The sequence below is a fragment of the Labrus bergylta genome, chromosome 22, assembly GCF_963930695.1.
Source record: "Labrus bergylta chromosome 22, fLabBer1.1, whole genome shotgun sequence".
NCBI lineage: Eukaryota > Metazoa > Chordata > Actinopteri > Labriformes > Labridae > Labrus > Labrus bergylta.
In genome coordinates this window covers 2,904,525-2,925,762 of record NC_089216.1, presented here as the reverse complement: position 1 = coordinate 2,925,762, position 21,238 = coordinate 2,904,525, and the positions used below count along the sequence as shown (strand labels likewise).

The 21,238-nt window shown below is 42.6% G+C and overlaps 1 protein-coding gene and 3 long non-coding RNA genes across 4 annotated transcripts in view; 2 read left to right on the top strand and 2 right to left on the bottom strand.

Moving 5' to 3' along the window:
- LOC114917750 (programmed cell death 1 ligand 1-like) overlaps positions 1–6,042 on the top strand; it is a gene marked incomplete at its 5' end in the record, with an annotated part of 18,044 nt that extends 12,002 nt beyond the window's left edge. Inside the window, 1 exon segment of the mRNA XM_065950157.1 lies at positions 5,687–6,042. Within this exon segment, the coding sequence (XP_065806229.1) occupies positions 5,687–6,000 (314 nt within the window). The 3' untranslated portion in view covers positions 6,001–6,042.
- Positions 6,043–7,924: 1,882 nt separating this feature from the next.
- Positions 7,925–11,411, bottom strand: LOC110006104 (uncharacterized). Its single transcript, XR_002279226.3, has 3 exons — positions 10,224–11,411; positions 9,841–10,097; positions 7,925–9,144 (listed from the first exon to the last, which is right to left on the bottom strand). It is a non-coding gene; the product is annotated as an uncharacterized lncRNA (long non-coding RNA).
- Positions 11,412–15,700: 4,289 nt separating this feature from the next.
- Positions 15,701–16,722, top strand: LOC136177437 (uncharacterized). The gene is made up of 2 exons (XR_010665043.1): positions 15,701–15,791; positions 15,925–16,722. It is a non-coding gene; the product is annotated as an uncharacterized lncRNA (long non-coding RNA).
- A 2,041-nt stretch (positions 16,723–18,763) lies between these two features.
- Positions 18,764–20,310, bottom strand: LOC136177339 (uncharacterized). Its single transcript, XR_010664971.1, has 2 exons — positions 19,950–20,310; positions 18,764–19,560 (listed from the first exon to the last, which is right to left on the bottom strand). It is a non-coding gene; the product is annotated as an uncharacterized lncRNA (long non-coding RNA).
- Between the last annotated feature and the right edge of the window lie 928 nt (positions 20,311–21,238).

Sequence of the window (21,238 nt, the reverse complement as noted above, 5' to 3'; positions counted from 1 at the left end):
AGAGAGAGACAGAGAGACACAGAGAGAGAGAGAGAGACAGAGAGAGACAGAGAGAGACAGAGAGACAGAGAGACACAGAGAGAGAGAGAGAGACAGAGAGAGAGAGAGAGACAGAGAGAGACAGAGAGAGACAGAGAGAGACAGAGAGAGACAGAGAGAGAGAGAGAGACAGAGAGACACAGAGAGAGAGAGAGAGACAGAGAGAGACAGAGAGAGACAGAGAGACAGAGAGACACAGAGAGAGAGAGAGAGACAGAGAGAGACAGAGAGAGATGAGAGAGAGAGAGAGAGACAGAGAGAGACAGAGAGAGACAGAGAGAGAGAGACAGAGAGAGACAGAGTGAGAGAGAGAGAGAGAGAGAGAGAGAGACAGAGAGAGACAGAGAGACACAGGGGAGAGAGAGACAGAGAGAGACAGAGAGAGAGAGAGAGAGAGAGGAGAGAGACAGAGAGAGACAAAGTGAGAGAGAGAGACACAGAGAGAGAGAGAGACAGAGAGAGACAAGAGAGAGAGAGAGAGAGAGAGAGAGACAGAGAGAGACAGAGAGAGACAGAGAGAGAGAGACAGAGAGAGACAGAGTGAGAGAGAGAGAGAGAGAGAGACAGAGAGAGAGAGAGAGAGGACCAGAGAGAGAGAGACAGAGAGAGAGAGAGAGAGGGATGTTTACCAGCCACACTGCCTTGGCCTCCTGCCCCTCCCTGTTCTCCACTCTGTCTTTTTTCCTGCTAATGTAAATGGCCATTTTTGCCTCACCTGAAAGGTAGTTAAGGAGCTGCCACTTCTCTTTTTGTTCTTTTTTGTAGGCAGCTCCCATAATAAAAACCCTCTCAGTAAAAACCTACATCAAAAAAAACTAAAACCAATGTTAAAAGAGAGAAGAAGCTTGTGAGCCTCTTACACTCTATAAAAAACATTCAGGTCTCTGGAAGGCAACAAAAAGGACAGGTGTTAAGAACAGCAGGGTTAAGAACAGAAAGAAAAGCATTGGAGGCAATAGCACCATGTAAAATCCTCCACTGGAGGTCGGCAGTCCGTTTTTTGACGGGGAAGTTTATATAAAATCCTCCACTGTGGGCCGGCTCCATTTGCTCCCAGCCTGTTTGACCACACAGTGGGGGGGCGGTTGCACAGTCCGGCCTTGTGATCGCCTTCACACAGTTCATATACCAGGTTTTTTTGTTAGCTTTGTTTATTGTCAGCTCTAGTTCTGAGTGTGTGCTATAGCCAGCAGGGGGCCGGTGAGCTCCCCCAGGCCTGGGCTCAGGAAGACATCAGGGAAGGGGTCTGCAGGGTCCGGTCTGGCCTTTCTTTTCACCATAGTCCATGAGGAGGCTCCTCTCTTTTCCCCGAAAGCTTCTGGCGCCACAGCTCCAGGAGCCTCCCCGCCACCCCGGACAGAGTGCAGGCCCAGAAGAGAGCCCAGGGCCCGGGCATCCACGCAGCGCCGGCCCCCTGCTCGCACTCATCACCAGCTGCTGCAGGCACAGGGTCTTGGTTTTGAGCAGCGCCACCGTCAGGCCGGGGGTGACGCTGCTGCTGATGTCCAGCTTGGCCCTGTGAATCAATGGCTCTCTTCAACAACCAGTACAGAGAGTCAGACTTTGGGCACCTTTTACAGTTAAAAAGGGCCCAAGACTTAAAAACACCCTGATAAAACAGAGGCAGCCCACTTAATTTTAAAAGTTTAGAATCAATTAAAAACACAGAGCCGCATCCAGCCCCAGGAAATCTGCACGTCTGAGAATGCAGCTGGCCACCATCTCTCCACACTAGATCAGCCGGACCTGTCAGATATTTTTGTAAAAACTGTAGTCTGAAGGTGGCTGTCCGGCTGGCCAGTCAGGGCCGTGGACGAGGCCCTGTCCCCCCTCCTCCCTGGTTAAAAAACAGCACCCCCTGTGGCGACCCAGTGTAGACCATCCCAAAAAAAGTCGACCATTTTCCTTTGTAGCTGGGCTAGCAAGCCTGAAGGGGGGTCTACACAGGTTAAACGGTGCCACAGTTGGGATGCCACAAGGTTGTTTAAAAACCAATACTCTACCTTTAAAAGACATTTAGAGGGAGCAGCCATTTCCACTTGGAAAGTTTCCCCTCAATTTTTTTCTGTGACGATGGTCTCCCAGTTCTTCTGGACTATGTGTTCTTTCCCAAGAAAACCCCCAGGTACCTAAAGCCTATCTGTTCTCCAGGCCAAGCTCTGGGGAAGAACTGGGAGACCGTCACGCCACTCACCGACAGCGAGGGCTTCACTTTTTTATCCAATTCACCCTCGCTGCCGATGTTACGCTAAAACGTTTTCTAATGTTGGTTAAAATATCTGCATCCCTCTGGTCTTTAATAAAAAACAACAATGTCATCGGCATAAGCACTTAAAACAATGTTGCTATTAAAACCAGGTAAAACCAAGCCCTGTAAGTGGTAACGTATATTGTTAAGGAGGGGTTCCAGGGAGAGTGTGTAAAGCATGCCGGGACAGTAGCACAGCCCTGCCTGACGCCTCTACACACCCTGAAAGGAGCACACAGGCCGCCGTTAAACTTCAGCACACTCTCAACCCCGCTGTACAACACTTTGATCTTGGCTATGAACCCAGCGCTGAACCCAAACTTCTCCATAACTTTCCAGAGGAAGTTGTGCTGTTCAACGCGGTCAAATGCCTTTTCCTGGTCTAGAGAAATCAGACCAGTGTTACAGCCCGATGAGCTCGGAGACGTCCAAAACATCACGAATGAGGTGGACATTGTCCACCATGGACCTGCCGGGCACACAGTAGGTCTGGTCCCGGTGGATGACCTGCTCCATAGCCTTCCCCAGCCTGGATGGCAAAGAGTTTGGACAGAAGCTTGTAATCCACACACAGCAAAGACACAGGGCGCCAGTTTTTGATGTCCTGCAGGTTACCTTTTTTTGGGAGCAAGGTGATTACGGCTCTCCTGCAGGACATGGGCATTGAGCCAGAGGCCAGACTTTCATTAAAAACATCTAAAAGATCTTTTGCAAAGATGTCCCAGAAGGCTTTGTAAAATTCTACACTCAGGCCGTCTATGCCGGGAGCCCGCCGCCCTTGCATGCCCTTGCAGAGGCGGCCTTCAGTTCCTGCATCTGTAACGGCCCGTTGAGCTGTGTGTTGGTCTCCTCAGAGACCTGAGGCAGTCCATGACAGAAACTCCTCCATCAGAGCTTCCTCCTCCTCTATATTCACTTGAATAGAGTGCCGAGTAAAAGCTCACAGCTCGCCTTCTTATCTGGCTTGGCTCTGTTAATGTTTGCCCTGTGTCTGCTAAAAGTGAGTGGATTACCCTCCCTCTGACCCATCTCCTCTTCTGCAGGCCGAAGAAGAAACTAGAGGAAGCATCCATCTCCGTGATGGCTTGAAACCGGGACCCTGACCAGTGCACCCTGTACTTTAACATCCAACAGGTCGGCTAAAGCTAGCTTTTTGACTTTGAGGATTTCAATGTATCCTCGATTTGCTGTGGACTCGCCTCAATCTTTCTAGTTCCTTACTATATCAGCTCTCCAGGTCTTTCATAGATCTGGTGATGTCTCTGGTGACATTGAGGGTGTGCTGTTGACATAAAAGTTTAATCTCAGTCTTACCATGGTCCCACCACTGCCTAAAGACTGTTAAAATCACCCTTCCTCTGTCTAAAAACATCCCAGAAATAAATAAGAACCTCTTTAAATGTTTATCAAATGTTAAGACTGAATTAAAATGCCAATAAGCACTTTTAGGTAAAATGTTTTGAATAAAAACATTACAACAAGAGTAAAGAATGGTCAGTAAAACCAGCAGGAACAATACTGCACATTTTAAAAATATTAAAATGATGCTTAAAACAATAAATACGGTCTAATCTAGCTGAGGAGATCCTACTCTCTCTGAGGTGGGACCATGTGTACTGTCGGCAGTCTGCATGCATCCTTCTCCACACGTCCACCAGGCCATGAGAATAGACCAGCTGCCTCAGAACATGTTGGGAAACTGGATGCGGGCTCTGCATGGTTGCGATCTAAAGATGCATTCTCTGTACAGTTAAAATCCCCACCCAAGAATAAAAAATCCTCCGAGGCACAGCCATTTAAAACCTGGTTAACTTTTTGTAAAAACAGCTTCCTCTCTGCACCGATTGTTGGAGCATACACGTTGATAAAAACTGCAGTAAAAAGGTCGAACCGTGCTTTAATTAAAAGCAACCTCCCCCTCGATAAAATGCTCGACCTCCAGTGAAACCGGAGTGAAAGACTTGGAGAGGAGAAAGCCAACTCCTCCACTAAGAGAAGTGTTGTGACTTAAAATGACTTCCCCCCCTCCCACTCTCTCCTCCAGTCTGCCTCATTGGTGCTACTTCACTATGTGTCTCCTAGTAAATCTAACAAAACATCAATATGTTTCATTTGGCCGTTTCACTATATAGCTGCTCTTTTTTTTTGACTCTCTGGCTCCATTTATATTCAAACTTCCCACTCTAGAAATTATCCATAAGTGAGAAATTAAGAACAAAAATAAAAATCAATAAATTAATTAAAACACACATTGGAGCTCTTTCCCGTCATCATTGTTCAGCTTAGTTTTTCTAACTTTATACACAAGTTTTTTTAATCTAAAAACCTCCTTGTTAGTGATGCCAGACTCCTCCTTTTGGCTCATGTGGAGTCTGGCCGAGGTATAAAACAAACTTAAAACTGGGAAATGCTCTTCAACTTTAACACCTTTAGCATTTTTGGTTTTTGCTAAAAACGACTTAATCATTTTCTGCAGAGTAAAGTTTTTTTCTGTTGACTGTTACTTATTTTAAATCCAGATATATCACTGCTGTCAGAGACACAGTCAGTCTCACTTTCACTTTCCTCTGTCTGTCCCTGTCCCCTTGCTGTCTGTCTGTCCTCCTCCTCCTCCACTTTGCTATTCTTTGCCTCATACTTTGTGCCTCTAGTTTTCCTTCTGCGTTTAGAAGCAGATTTGACCCTCACTGCCTCCTCTTCCTCCTCCTCCATCTCAGCCTCTTCCACCTGTTCCCCCCATGTAAGTTTACTGTTCCCCCCACCTGCCTCCTCTGCCTGTGTTTCATCTTCCTCCTCTGACATACCCTCCTGCGTTTCACTGACCCCACCTTGCTTTATATTATCTGCACTTCACTCACACTTTTTCCAGCTGTTTCTTCCCCCTTTTCTTCACCCACCTCACTTTCCACCACATCACCCAAAACCTCTCCTTCACTTCCCTGATTGTTTTCACCCACACCGTGCACATTCATTCATACTCACCACCCCGTGCTCCAAATATCACGTAGTCATAATCATCTACTTGAACATGGAAGCGGAGGTTGAGGTTAAGTATCATAAACAGTTGTCTCCGGTGAGACACCACGTGTTTCAGCAGATCTACATCCAGACAGAATCTTTTTTATGGGGGACACCACCTTCCCATGTCTGGAGAGCTCTCTGCTAAGAACTCGTCGGTTATGAACGGAGGGACATTGGACAGGATGACTCTGGTGGAGGCTGTGTCAGTGGAGTCAGAACTCTCTCTCTGTCTCTCTCTGTCTTCTCTCTCTCTCTCTCTCTCTCTCGTCTGTCTCTCTCTCTCTCTCTCTGTCTCTCTCTGTCTCTCTCTCTCTCTCTCTCTCTCTCTCTGTCTCTCTCTCTCTCTCCCTCTCGCTCTCTCTCTCTGTGTCTCCTCAGCAGGAACATTTGAAGTGAACGTGACTCAGCGCTTCTATCAGTTAGAGGAGAACCGAAACGTCACTCTGGAGTGGACCTTCACACCCCAAGATGACTCCCGTCACTTCACTCTCTTTTTATCAGTATGTTTGATCTTCACTGATCACCAAGTCTTTGGCCTGTTTGAACTGAAGGGAGGAGTCGAGGTCTCAAAGTCTCAGGATGAACAGTTTGCAGGACGAGTCCACTGGGACAAAGACGTCCTCAAAGAAGGACGACTCAGACTCCACGTGTCCTCGTTGAGGACTGAAGACTCGGGGCTATACGTGCTGTGAAGTGACGACAAACGTTGGTATGGACGCTGGTTCAATCCGTCTTAAAGTTGACCGGTAAGTTGACTCAGTAGATCTCAGGAGTTTATTAAAAAGATCAGGACAGACTCATCATAAAGGAGTTTTCATGAAATCCCAGTTGAGTTAAATTTCTGATTAAATGTTCAGGTTGTGATGTCATTGTGAGATTGTAGATATTTTGATTTTATACATATTTCAAACGTCTTCCCAAACACTTCTCACCTCAGCCCACATTTTTCACTCCTCACATCATTTCACCCTGAAATGTTTGAAAAGCTCTCTCTGTCTCTCGACGCCTGCAAACCAGTTCAGCAGACAACTCCTTCTTCATGTTGTAGTTTGATTGATGATGTTCTCTCAGATGTTTTCTTTCAAAGAGTCATTCTTCCTGTCATTGTGCTTATACACTGTTTTTTATTTTTCCTTCACAGCAGCTGCTCATGAGCCCCAAACTCAGAGACCAACAGGGAGACCAGGAGCAGAGAGTCGGGGAAGTCTTGTTCTCTACGCTGGACTGGTAATGGGACTGTTACTGGTCCTGACAGCATCAGCTGGACTGTTTCTCTGTGTCTTTAAAAAAGTTGGGGTTAAACCCTGGACTGTCAATCACAGGTGTTGGAGCCAAAATGCTTGTTTTTATTGATAATTTGAAGAGTGTTCTAGCTTTCCCTCTGATAACTTTCTTGCTGTGAGGAAGTAATGCTAACCCCCCCCCCCCACCACCACCACCGTGCAGCTGTACAATCATCCAGTCGACTTTCATGAGTAAAGCTCCTATCATCATTTGAAACGTTACTTCAAGATGGTTCACAAAAGAGACCCATCAGGACTACAAGAACCCCTTTCTGTCTGAATGTGTTGTTCCAGAACCTTTGTTTAGAAAATCATGATATTGAAATGTTTCTCATGTGGTTCATATGTTACGTGTATTCATCACCACAGAAGGATCTAATGTGGATTGAACTGAAGCTTCTGTTGTGTTCTGATGGATGTTGTTACAAACCTCTGACCTTCAATAATCTTTATTTATAATGTTTAGACTGTTAAATAAATCCTCATGATCATCTGTGTCTCAGTCTTTTCATATGAAACACCTACGACTTATTAGAAAGAACAAAGTACGTAGTTGAAGATGTGATGAGATCTCTTTATATGCTGATGATCCCTGCTCTTTGTTGTCACATCAACAGCAGCTTAGCAGTGATGTATAAATGTATTAAACTAAACGAGACAATAGTGCAGTGGTGAGTAGTGCAAACACGCAGAGATCAACATGATAATAAAACATTTTTAATGATGTGACAGACGGGTTAATGTACATGAGGTGGAGTTTAACAGTATTTACATGAAAGGTTTGCATAGAGTCATACGTTTTAAATAATATCTACATTAACAGCATGTTTGGCTTCAGGGTTATTTGTAGTAGGGCACAGAGCTGCAGTGATGTGTTTCAGTCACTAGATGGAGCCACACTTCATGCTAATGTTGTCCTCACTTTCACCCCTAGAAGGTCCTGAAGAGTTTCTATTCTCAACCACTACTCTCTACAAAATGTGCTCATTAAGTAACTTCTCATCAATGTACATGTGAAACAAAATAAACACAAACCCTGTGCCTCTAACAGGCGGGGGCTTAAAGGGGACATATAGTGAAAACTTCTTCAGTGTTTTTGAACATATATTTGGGTAACCTGAGCGTCTACTGACCCACAAAATGTGAAATAAACCCATCCAGTCCTTTGTTTGTGGTCTGCATAAGTCTTACAACACAGAGAAAAATGCTCTGTTTCAAAATGAGACCATTTTGCAGAGAATTACTGTATGTCAAAATAAGAGCCCCAGGTCACAGAACGGGACTTCCCCTTGAAGTGAAGAACGAGCATCAAGAATAAAGGCACAGCACTGCATTTCTCTAGAACATTGGTTTATTCAGAAACAGCGGCTGTAAAGACGCCACAGCTTCAAGAACATAACATGCATAAATAAAACAAAACGTGTTCAAATACATTCAGGGGAAAACACAGTTTTCAACCTTTATGAAAGGTGTAGGCTACACATTTTCAAGTCATCATGTCAAATTAAGATAAGTGCAAAAACAGTAGACAGTATTGCCCTGCTCAAACACACGGCACAGTCGATATGAAGGAAGTAGAGCTAACCACATCATCTTCCATATAAATTAAAATCATCTGTCAGTCACACAAAATACTAAAATAAAACTCTTCATAACATGAATCAGTCTTAACTCCTCCCCCTATGCAAAATAAAAACAAACCTTTAAGAAGTCGTCACTCATTTAGGACAAAGTGAGCAGCAAAAATCGGATATGACAAGTCTAGAATCAGGCCACGCCCCCTCATATAGCTGAGGATAAGCTGATAAATCTTCAGTATAAGAGCTGAGGATCGGCACAGATCTGACACGTTGACTAATGAAACACACTCAACTATTAAACTGTCAGAACATTCAACAATACGTTTCTTTTAATCCACTGACTGAACTTCTTTGTAAACAAGTGGAGGTGTTAGCATAACAAGCTAACATAGCTAACATAAATAAACTGTAACTAAACATCACGTTTGTTTAACAGCTGAGCTTATAATTCAACATTAGTGTTTCAGTGCAACAACTGGAGAAGACCCAGAATAAATCAATTCTCCAACAACGTTCATCGGATTTTTAACAGAAATATCCAAAGCTTATGGAGACATCATTTAGGAACACAACATATGGCACATAGCTCCTCTGCTGAAGAAGATGAATCTGAGCAGACCAGAAAATAAAGATTTGAATAAATAACATAAAAAAAGAAATCCATTCTGGGTCCTTTTGAGGTCGGGTGAAGTCGTCGTCGTCGTCTCTTGTTGAGGAACGATTGACGAGGTGTAAACTGTGAAGTTCTTTCTCCTACGCTAAATAAATAAAGGTTCTCCTGAGACACAGAGAGATAATCCTGCAGCCGATAAGATCCTCAGAATCTTGGAAAGGATTTAGAGGTCTGCAGCGGTCCCTCGTTTTTTAAAGTCTAAAACTAATTTGCTCAGACGGAAAATCTGTTCCTTCAAAGTCGTCTTTATCCGGACTCTGCAAGGGTTTGACTCGGCCGACTGAAGGATCTCCAGGAGAGCTGTTAAGAAGAACGAAGCAGAAATAATAAGTTTGCTGCTTCAAAAAAAAAAAAGTGACTTAACCATGTTTTGTTAATCTTAAAAAAACTCCTTTGTGCTACCTCTGGAGACTTTGAGAATAAAGGCTTGTGGGTCCTTTAGGTAGTACGGGAGGCAGGTTGTATCTGTACTGTAACAACAGACCTCCCATATTAGTTCTGTCTGCACTTGCTTTATTAACGTTTGGTCAAAATGTAAATTCTCCCGCAGTCCTCCTGAAACCATCGAGATATTTTCAGGAGTGCATTATGTGAAAACGTCTTTCTTTGCTTTTGTCTTTGGACCAGCGTTAGTGTTTCTCTAACAACACGATAACTTTAGGGTCTACATCGTGCTCCTGGTCTTAACGACCCTCTGATGATTTCACTCACAGTAAACTGCTGTTTCACATAAAGCTAGAAACGATGCATCTTGTCCTTTTTTCAGAGACGACCTTCCTCCATTACTTTACAGCAGCAGACTAAAATGTGAAACCCCCCTCTCCACATCTGTGTTTGTTGTGTTATTTTTAGTGCTTTCAGATCCTTTCAGATCCTTTTCAAGCAGGATTTTAACTCCTGAAACTTGTGCAGCTGAAGACACGCAGAAATTTCCAATTCAAACTAAGGCCTGACATCTGACATACAAAGCAGGAACACATTCAGCAGTAGACTTACCTTTTCTCTGATGGAGGTCTGTCTCCATCATACAGAGTTTCCTGATGATCCTGTTGGGTTGAATCTCTGAACGGACGAGGGCGACCTAAGAGAAGCTCTGAAAGTGCTTTTCTTTGAAGGATGCCTTTTTTTCTCTGTCTGTTTTACATTTTGTTCTCCACGCTTTAGTTTGAGTAAAGTTAAGACTACACCTCCCAGGATTGCTATGAAGCAGACAGTCACAACAGAGATCCAGAGGAAGTGACGGTGCCGGTCACCTGATGTGGGAAAAAAAAGCAAACGGAGAGAAAAAGTTAGAGAGACTTGTATCTAGAGCCTCGTTTTACCTAAAACTCAAACTACTCAGAACATTCTTGTCTCAGAGAATTGAAGCATTTTCTCACTTTGGACATTGATCTGATCGATTGGTTCTGGAGTCGTCAGGTCCAGCGATGACTCTGTTGTCCTTCCAACGTTTGGTTCTGGAAAAATTAAAAAAGATTGTTAAGACCGAGGAAAACCAATCCAAGTCCAAACAGGAAAGTAATGACCAACTAGAAGGATTTCTTAGCGGGCTTCCACTTTGTCATTGTTCTGACATGTTTAAATCAGCATTAAGTAAAAATGGCCGCCCCTAGTCTATAACCACGCCTTAGTCTACAATCTGGACAACAAACATCAGAGCAAACTCACAGAGAACTACGAGCTTAATATACGCTGCTTTCCCTCTCCACACTCTGCTGCACAGTTTGGGGATGAAACATAATAAGACAGGTCGGTCTTATGATTTGTCCCCTCTCAAACCCTCCACCCGACTACTTTCATCGTGTTTAAAGTCAAATTTATGCTGTTTTTAACCATTTTTATTGAACTCTATTTGAACCTTAGGGCAGTTCAGCTTGTATCCCCCCAAAGCCACATTTAAAAAGTGTTGGAGAGGCTCTACTTTTTTAGGCCAAACTGCTTTTTTCCTGTGTTAAACCAAATGAAACCAACAGGTCCATTGGTTTTGGAAAGGAGGCGACCTCTGGTATCAAAACCAGTCTGACACTAACTTCAGAGTTGGCAATGTAATAAAAGACAAACATGATGACCCCACATCAGTTTGAGGATTTAAAAAAAACAAACACTGGTTCAGTATCAGTCCGTCCTGTTGGCGCAGCCAATATTTACAGTCTATGGGTCTAGCGAGAATTCGCCAATCGGTCTTTGTCAGGTGACGTATTGCTAACGCTGACCGCAATGCATTGTGGTTATATGCGCCATGTTGACGGTCGTAGCTCTTTGTTTACATACGGATCAGAGGAGATGGTTCAAACTCCTTTATGATGAGTCCGTCCTGATCCAGACTCTGGTTTTTAATAAACTCTTGAGATCAACTGAGTCAACTTACCGATCACATTAAGACGGATTCTACCAGCGACCACGTCAGACTTTAACCTCCATTCACACACATATAGCCCCGAGTCTTCAGTCCTCAACGAGGACACCTGAAGTCTGAGTCGTCCTTCTTTGAGGACGTCTTTGTCCCAGTGGACTCGTCCTGCAAACTGTTGATCCTGAGACTCTGAGACCTCGACTCCTTCCCATCAGTTCAAACAGTCTGAATGTCAATGAGCTAATGAGATTAAGACTTATCTGAACATTCTTTCGGTTTACGACGACATACCGAGAGACAGCTGTCCAATAGGGATGAGTATTTGGATTTTTTTAATTTTATTTCCAAGAATTCTTATCCCAGTTACGACGGAGGATTTATATTATAGAATATAATGAGGAAACAAAGTCTACTTTCTTTTCTTTTTCTTTTTTTTGGGGTAATTTTGACACCGTCCCAGTGGGCTGGGAACCGGAGGGTCACCAGTTCAAGTCCCAGTGGAGTCTCTCTTCTTTTCCTGTTACTCATTTCAATGTGTGCTGATGTGGCAAAAGCATATCTAGTTTCATATCTGCTTAAAGCCCCAACCCAACAGAGGGCTGCTGATATTCAGATTTATAACTGTACACTAAAATTAAGACTTCATTCTCGTAAATGTTCCAGTTTTTTATCGTAAATGTACGACTTCATTCTTGTAAATGTTCCAGTTTTTTATCGTAAATTTACGACTTTAATCTCGAAAATCTCCAAAGTGATGCAACTAGGTTTAGCTGTTTTTACAACTGTTGCTCAATAAGAGGCAAAGAAAGACAAAATCTTTGTAGGACAGACAGTTAGGGGAATAAAAGAGAGAGAGTGTTCGGCTTTTAATATTCATCATAATATTGTGTAGCACTGATATGCAGCTTAATGTACATGCTCTGTGTGTTTACGGTTGTGCTCATTTGATCCACTTCAACACTCACTATTGACTATGAATCAAGTTTTTCCCCACACATTCTTTTTAGTGATTGTAAACAATTATTATTTTATGGTTTTAGTGGTTCTGTGATTTGTCTTTGTATATTTCTATTTCAACGGTATTAAAATGAGAAGAAAAAAAGTGGGAGGGGATAAATTGGCCAATTAGGCTAACTCATGTTTTACCAAATTGAATTATTTGGTGAATAATAAAGACTGTAGTCCTCACGTGTCTCTTTTTTTTTTACAAAATCTGCCTTAACTTGCCTAAGGGGGAATACCGAGGTGACTGGCTGAGGATGGCTAGTCATCAGTGTGGGTGGGGTTTTTTCAAAGATTACAAGTTGAGACAAGTTTCTATCCTCAGAGCCTCTGAGTGTCTCAAACCTCTCCATCACTGATTCAGATGTGTGTCTGTCTCTTTGTGTGTCAGTTTGTCGTGGACTTACTTTATTTTCTTCCAATGGATTCGGAGGAGTTACCTTTTTTATTTCCTTCTGTAATATTCCTCTTTTTTTTACTGTTCGCCGTCACGCCTGTTCACGGTAAGTCCTCCGTTTGTATTCATCTGAGTAAATACAAATATGTTACTGTCATTTAGACTTTTAAAGTCTCATTTGAGTCGTTCACAAGAAACTAAATGGCCTTTTATTTATTTACTGTTCGGCCGCTGAGCGTCCTTTGTAACCATAGCAACGAGGACATGTGGTTAATGAGCCTGTAAATAAGTGTTGAACTAATTTTAATATTTAGGGTGCAAATGTGGGACACCTCAGCTCAAGTGGGTGTAGGTCTTCCTACAACAAATGAAAGTCAATAAAACTAAGGGCTAACACAAGTTGTGACGTCATGTGATCGAAATAACATTCTCAAATGTCCAATCACAGATTAGAATGATACAAGCTTCAAATATGAAGTACACAGCATGAAGACCACCCAAAGCTCAGGGACATACTGTTTAGACAAACTTAATGTTAAGGATATACATTTCTTATAAATAAAACAATCCTACTTTTATTTTTTTATCTGGATGTTTTTATATGTCATTTTAAATAAAATTTCCTTTGTCCCACTTTAGGAAACATGTGGGAAACATATAAACACATTTATGTTAAACAGCATTTTATAGTTATTTTTATGTTCAACTCTCTAGACATTTAGTGCCGGATGTTCTGATTGTTTAAAACTAAAAATTAAAAACTATAATTTTATCCGGAAATCATCTGAGAATGATGGTTAGTCTCACAGACGGGTAAAACATAACGACACAGAGAATTCACTAAAGAGCACAAAACAGAAGAAGCTAAAGTACCAGAAGAATATTGATCATGTTCAAAATCACATGAAAGCTGCTTCTCTTTCTTCATCTGTTTTTTTTGGTTGTTGCAATAAATCAGCTGAGTCACAGTCTGTTATCTGTTTTAATCCTGTGGGTTAGGGTTAATGTGTGCACCAACATCACGTGATAATTTACCCCATGTGTGTCAGCAGAGTCTGGGTTAAAAGTGTCTGGTGATGTGTCTCCTGGTTAATTTTGTCTGAGGCGACAGACTTCTACTTCTGATGTTGTGAATCAGCAGCACTACATTTAAACCAGAACACTGAACAGTTTGGTTTCAGTCTTTGTCATTTATGAAGAAAACTTTCCACCCATGCTTCAGCTGCAGCGTCAACGGTGTTTCAAATCTGTAACTTCTTTGATGTATTTAGAAGAAGAAGAAGAAGAAGAAGAAGAAGAAGAAGAAGAAGAAGAAGAGAACCAGGAAGATAAAAAAAACGTTTCTGTGATTTTTCAGGTCAACCTCGAGTGATCGGGTCCACGCAGCCAATCAGAGCTTCTCCGGGCGACGACGTCATCCTGCCGTGTCACGTGGAGCCTCCGGTCGACGTGGTCCGACTGACCGTGGAGTGGTCCAAGCCGGACCTCCAGCCCGACCCCGACGACCGGCTGGGCGACGTCGGGTACGTGCACCTGTACCGGGACCGGCACGAGGTCCTGGACATGAAGATCCCGTCGTACGCGAGGAGGACGGAGCTGCTCCCGGACGACCTCAGGCGAGGTAACATATCGCTGAGAATGATGAACGTCTCGTTGGAGGACGGAGGGAGGTATCGATGTTTCATCCCCAAGTTATCGAAGAGCAGAGTGCGGTCTTCGATTATTCATCTCGTTGTTGGTGAGCGTCAAATGAAAGAAGCGTTTCTCATACACATTTTTGTTGCAGTTGCCCCAAAAACAAACTACTGCTGTGTCTTTAAACATCTGTTTGTACAATTGTTTCCAACAGAACTCCCCTCATTACAAACTACAGAGACGCCGCTGCTCTCCGTAACCCTCCACACTCCTGATCTACACGGGGACACAAACGTCAGAGGTGAGACATGCAAAGTTTGATGAGTCGCTCTAATCAGCATCAAAAACATCCTCAATGTCATGTCATCACTAAGTCAATTTCTGGAAACTTTCCAAGGGAAGTTTAGCTGGAGGAATTTTGGAAATATTCCAAATCCCTTGTTGTTGTTCACTTAGTGTTACTCACTAAACCTATTGACTTGTAATATCTGTAATATTGAATGTTTTATAATTGCTACCTCAATAGAAAAATATTTAAACTGGAAGTATTCCAAATCTGAAATTATGGGAATTATTAGGAAATCCGACCTGTGTCTCCTTTCTCGCATGTCATTCCCAACGCTCTCTCTCTCTCTCCTGATTTCCAACTCTATCCACTGTCCTATCTCTCCAATAAAGTCACAAAATGCCCAAAAATAAATCTTAAAAAAAGAGCTGGGTCTTTAGCTTTTTCTTAAAGGTGCAAAGGGACTCGAATGGAGTTTGGTAGTTCGTTCCACCACCAGGGGGCGACAGAGGAGAAGAGTCTAGTTCGAGACTTAGGACCCTGTTGGGAAGGTTGGATCAGACGCCTTTCATTGGCAGAGTGTAGTGGGCGGGAGGGAGTGTAGACCTGGATTATTAATGGGAATTTATGGGAATTAGTTGGAAATCCGACCTCTGGCTCCTTTCTCGCATGCCATTCCCTACTCTCTCTCTCTCTCTCTCTCTCTCTCTCTCTCTCTCTCCTGATTTCCGACTCTATCCGCTGTCCTATCTCACCAAAATAAAGGCCCAAAATGCCCAAAAAGAAATCTTTAAAAAGAAAAAAAAAAAAAAGAGCTGGGTCTTTAGCTTTTTCTTAAAGGTGCAAAGGAACTCGAATGAAGTTTGGTAGTTCGTTCCACCACCGGGGGGCGACAGAGGAGAAGAGTCTAGTTAGAGACTTCAGACGCCTTTCACTGGCAGAGTGTAGAGGGCGGGGAGGGAGTGTAGACCTGGATCAGAGAGTTTAGGTACGGAGGAGACGTTTTTGGAAGCAAATTTTCCGCGCCAGGACCGAGGAAGCGTTCGGTGCTTGAGCACAGAACGGAGCACTCTCACTAGTTGAATGGACTGGACTTTAGGGGTGAAACATGCTTGTTGGAACTGTAGCATTTATCACTTCTGTTTGTTGGTTCAGGTGCAGGCGCTTCGTCCAGGAGTCGAGTGATCACAGCCGGGGTTTTCATCGCCTTGCTGATGATGCTCATGGGAGTCAGAGTCAAAGGATCTCTGGCAGAGAGGTGTCAAAAACGAGACGTGAGTCAACATTTTCTAAATGCTATGAGCTGAAAAAAAACACAATTTCTCCCTCTTGATGTAAATATAGATGTATCTTTGAAGAGACAGTGAACTTTGTATTTGACTAATTTAATCTTTTTTCTCCTTCCAGGTCACAGAGGTTCCTTCAGTGTAGAGCCATTCACCGCACGGAGACGGCTTTTGAGATTTGAAACGGTCCTGGAACGCCGCCAGCCTCAAGTGGAAGAAAATCTGTTTAAATGTGTTTATGTCAAGTCAGGTCAACTTTATTTATAAAACACATTTAAAATAACTGATTTTGACCAAACAGTTTTTTACAGTGTAAAAACTTAAATAATAATAAGTGTTAAAAAAAAAAAAGACTGATTACTGTGATAGGACTTGTTACACCTCAGAGTACCTGCTGAGGCTGAATGTGAAGGTAGAGGCTTTGTTTACTTTGAGTTGTTTACTTTTCAACATCTGTCTCAGAGCCGTGAGCGGAGCGCCTAGCTCGTGCTAACACACTAAGTTTATATTGTTTGTGTGGTTTGATGCTGTATTCTGTGTGTTTTGTTTAGTGTAGAACACTTTTCCTACCTCGTTACCTCGTGTGAGTTCAGCACTCTAAATCTTCTGCACTGTTTCCCTCTCTGAGTTTAAGCACTGTGTTGTTTTGTATTAGCAGGGAGAGAAATCACAGCTGTATTATTTATTGATTATGTTGATGTTGAAAGATTTACTCTTCTGTCATCCTCTGTTTTTTATTCTTTTTTTCCATGTTACACACATAGCGCCTTAAATCTCCAGAAAGAGTCGCTGCACTTTATTGAAAACTTTCTCTCAAATGTTAAACGACATTTCCTTTCAGTCAGACACATGAAGTGAAGATTGTCTGTATTGTAAATGTACGATGAATAGCTGTCAATTAAAACACATTTCCACACGATTACTCTGAAGTTCACTGTTTACTCCCACAGCTTGAATGATCAACTTATCAGCTCTCAGATAAAGTGTGGCTGTAAACAACACTCCCAGTTAGTCACATCCTCTCAATGACTCACTTCTCATTCTGAAATGATGTCATGAAATATAAAACTTTATAGTGATAATACTTTATTGTACAGCACTTTTCAATGCGGGGTCAAGGGGCTTCACAACAGACAATAAAGCAAACAGGAAGTAGGCTGCTCATAAAAGCTTGTTTGTTTTATCAAACAATCAGAAATATCTGTTGTGGGGAATGGGGAAGCACCCTCTCAAAACACATGACACAGTGCTGAAACTTCATTAAATCTCAGAGAGTACCTGGAAAAACAGACAGTGATGACTTATACATGTGACTAATGTGAAAGTCCTTTCAGATAAACATACAGCAAGTGAAAGTTCAGTCACATTTGTTGTGTTTAAACTATAATCCAGCATTCAGGATGTTTGTGTTAGCAGGGAGAGATTGTTTTTCATTGTATTTTCACTCCTAAATTCCCAAAAACGGTCCTAACCTGTGTGTGTGTGTGTGTTTTGCTTTATAATGGGCTTAAGATGAACATTGATACGTTACATCTGCCTAAAAGGAGAGATATCAATATCATGACTAACACATGTAATTAAGAATAAAACTTGTTTAAGGGATGTTTTTTTTCTTCTAAACATACGATAATTGTGCTTTTTTTCCAGGGGGAGAGAGCTCCATTTATTGGCTATTTTTAGTTGAATAAATGTAAAAACATAGATTAACTCTGGCTTCATTTTTTTGTATCCTATCCGAGACATGTTAGCAGATAAAATAATATATATTTTTTGTTTATGTTTAAGTGACGACAAAGAGTAAAGTCAAAGTCAAAGTCAACTTTATTGTCAATTTCAAAATATGCCAGACATACAGTGGAATCGAAATTGCGTTTGTCTCCGTCCCGCAGTGCAGTACAAATAAAATAAGGTAAAATAAGATAAAATAAAACAAGGTAGAATAGATCAAATAAAATAAGGTAGAATAGATCAAATAAAATAAGGTAGAATAGATAAAATAAAATAAGGTAAAATAAGATAAAATAAAATAAGGTAAAATAAGATAAAATAAAATAAGATAAAATAAGATCAAATAAAATAAGGTAAGATTAGATCAAATAAAATAAGGTCAAATAGATCAAATAAAATAAGGTAAAATAAGATAGATAAAATAAGCTAAAATAAGATAGATATCAGGGGAGGGGAGGGGATTGTTATTTACCAGAATCCCACTGTGACATCACAAGGAGAGCACATTTGAAACAGAGCATTTTTCTGTAATGTAAGACTTATGCAGACCACAAACAAAGAACTGGATGGGTTTATTTCACATGTTGTGGGTCAGTAGACACTCAGGTTACCCAGATATATGTTCAAAAACACTGAAGAAGTTTTCATTATATGTCCCCTTTAAGCCCCCGCCTGTTAGAGGCACAGGGTTTGTGTTTATTTTGTTTCACATGTACATTGATGAGAAGTTACTTAATAAGCACATTTTGTAGAGAGAAGTGGTTGAGAATAGAAACTCTTCAGGACCTTCTAGGGGTGAAAGTGAGGACAACATTAGCATGAAGTGTGGCTCCATCTAGTGACTGAAACATGTCACTGCAGCTCCGTGCCCTACTACAAATAACCCTGAAGCCAAACATGCTGTTAATGTAGATATTATTTAAAACGTATGACTCTATGCAAACCTTTCATGTAAATACTGTTAAACTCCACCTCATGTACATTAACCCGTCTGTCACATCATTAAAAATGTTTTATTATCATGTTGATCTCTGCGTGTTTGCACTACTCACCACTGCACTATTGTCTCGTTTAGTTTAGTACATTTATACATCACTGCTAAGCTGCTGTTGATGTGACAACAAAGAGCAGGGATCATCAGCGTATAAAGAGATCTCATCACATCTTCAACTACGTACTTTGTTCTTTCTAATAAGTCGTAGGTGTTTCATATGAAAAGACTGAGACACAGATGATCATGAGGATTTATTTAACAGTCTAAACATTATAAATAAAGATGGATTATTGAAGGTCAGAGGTTTGTAACAACATCCATCAGAACATAACAGCAGCTTCAGTTCAATCCACATTAGATCCTTCTGTGGTGATGAATACATGTAACATATGAACCACATGAGAAACATTTCAATATCATGATATTCTAAACAAAGGTTCTGGAACAACACATTCAGACTGAAAGGGGTCCTTGTAGTCCTGATGGGTCTCTTTTGTGAACCATCTTGAAGTAACGTTTGAAATGACTTGGAGCTTTACTCATAAAAGTCGACTGGATGATTGTACAGCTGCGTGGTGGTGGTGGGGGAGGGGGGGGGGGGGGGGGGGGGTTAGCATTACTTCCTCACAGCAAGAAAGTTATCAGAGGGAAAGCTAGAACACTTTTCAAATTATCAATAAAAAAATAAAAACAAGCATTTTGGCTCCAACACCTGTGATTGACGTCCAGTCCAGGGTTTAACCCCGCCTCTCGCCCAATTGGCTCCAACCAATCTGACCCAGAACCATCAAGTGGTTCAGGTAATGGATGGATGTTTCTTTGACAAATTCAGAGTCTACACGACTGCAGAGACGTCTCTTCTCTCATCAGCAGATTTAAAGACACATTTTTTAAAGACACAGAGAAACAGTCCAGCTGATGCTGTCAGGACCAGTAACAGTCCCATTACCAGTCCAATGTAGAGACCAGTTCTTCCCCGACTCTCTTCTCCTGGTCTCACTGTTGGTCTCTGAGTTTGGGGCTCATGAGCAGCTGCTGTGAAGGACAATAAAAAACAGTGTATAAGCAAATGACAGGAAGAATGACTCTTTGAAAGAAAACATCTGAGAGAACATCTGCATCAAACTACAACATGGAAGAAGGAGTTGTCTGCTGAACTGGTTTGCAGGCGTCGAGACAGAGAGAGCTTTTCAAACATTTCAGGGTGAAATGATGTGAGGAGTGAAAAATGTGGGCTGAGGTGAAAAGTGTTTGGAAGACGTTTGAAATATGTATAAAATCAAATATCTACAATCTCACAATGACATCACAACCTGAACATTTGAACAGAAATTTAACTCAACTGGGATTTCATGAAAACTCCTTTATGATGAGTCTGTCCTGATCTTTTAAATAAACTCCTGAGATCTACTGAGTCAACTTACCGGTCACATTAAGACGGATTGAACCAGCCCCCCTACTATTGTTTGTCATCATTTCACACACGTATAGCCCCGAGTCTTCAGTCCTCAACGAGGACACGTGGAGTCTGAGTCGTCCTTCTTTGAGGACGTCTTTGTCCCAGTGGACTCGTCCTGCAAACTGTTCATCCTGAGACTTTGAGACCTCAACTCCTCCGATCAGTTCAAACAGGCAAAAGACTTTGTGATCAGTGACCATAAAACATACGATAAAAAGAGAGTGAAGTGAGGAGTCATCTTGGGGTGTGAAGGTCCACTCCAGAGTGACGTTCTGGTTCTCCTCTGCCTGATAGAAGCTCTGAGTCACGTTCACTTCAGATGTTCCTGCTGACTCCACTGACACAGCCTTCCACCAGAGTCATCCTGTCCAATGTCCCTCCGTTCATAACCGACGAGTTTCTTAGCAGAGAGCTCTCCAGACATGGGAAGGTGGTGTCCCCCATAAAAAAGATTCTGTCTGGATGTAGATCTGCTGAAACACGTGGTGTCTCACCGGAGACAACTGTTTATGATACTTAACCTCAACCTCCGCTTCCATGTTCAAGTAGATGATTATGACTACGTGATATTTGCCACCTCGTCGGCTATGAAGTGTTTTGGTTGTGGTGAGGAGGGACACACCGTGAAGGCCTGTCCGAGACAAGGGGATCCGGCTCCGCCTGGCCGTGGGGTGACGCCCGGCCCTGTGGCGGGGCTTTCCGCTGCTCCGCCGTTGCAGCGGAGCGGCGGGAGGCCCCTGCCCCGCGGCCTGAGGCCGCGGCGGAGATTTCATCCGCTGCGGCCCGGACCGCGGCATCTGAGCGGCCGATAGCGGCACCGCGGAGCGCGCCGCGCCTCGCCGCTGCTGTGTCTGACCTGGAGCACGGGGTGGTGAGTATGAATGATGTGCACGGTGTGGGTGAAAACAATCAGGGAAGTGAAGGAGAGGTTTTGGGTGATGTGGTGGAAAGTGAGGTGGGTGAAGAAAAGGGGGAAGAAACATCTGGAAAAAGTGTGAGTGAAGTGCAGATAAATAAAGCAAGTGGGGTCAGTGAAGTGCAGGAGGGTATGTCAGAGGAGGAAGATGAAACACAGGCAGAGGAGGCAGGTGGGGGGAACAGTAAACTTACATGGGGGGAACAGGTGGAAGAGGCTGAGGTAGAGGAGGAGGAAGAGGAGGCAGTGAGGGTCAAATCTGCTTCTAAACGCAGAAGGAAAACTAGAGGCACAAAGTATGAGGCAAAGAATAGCAAAGTGGAGGAGGAGGAGGACAG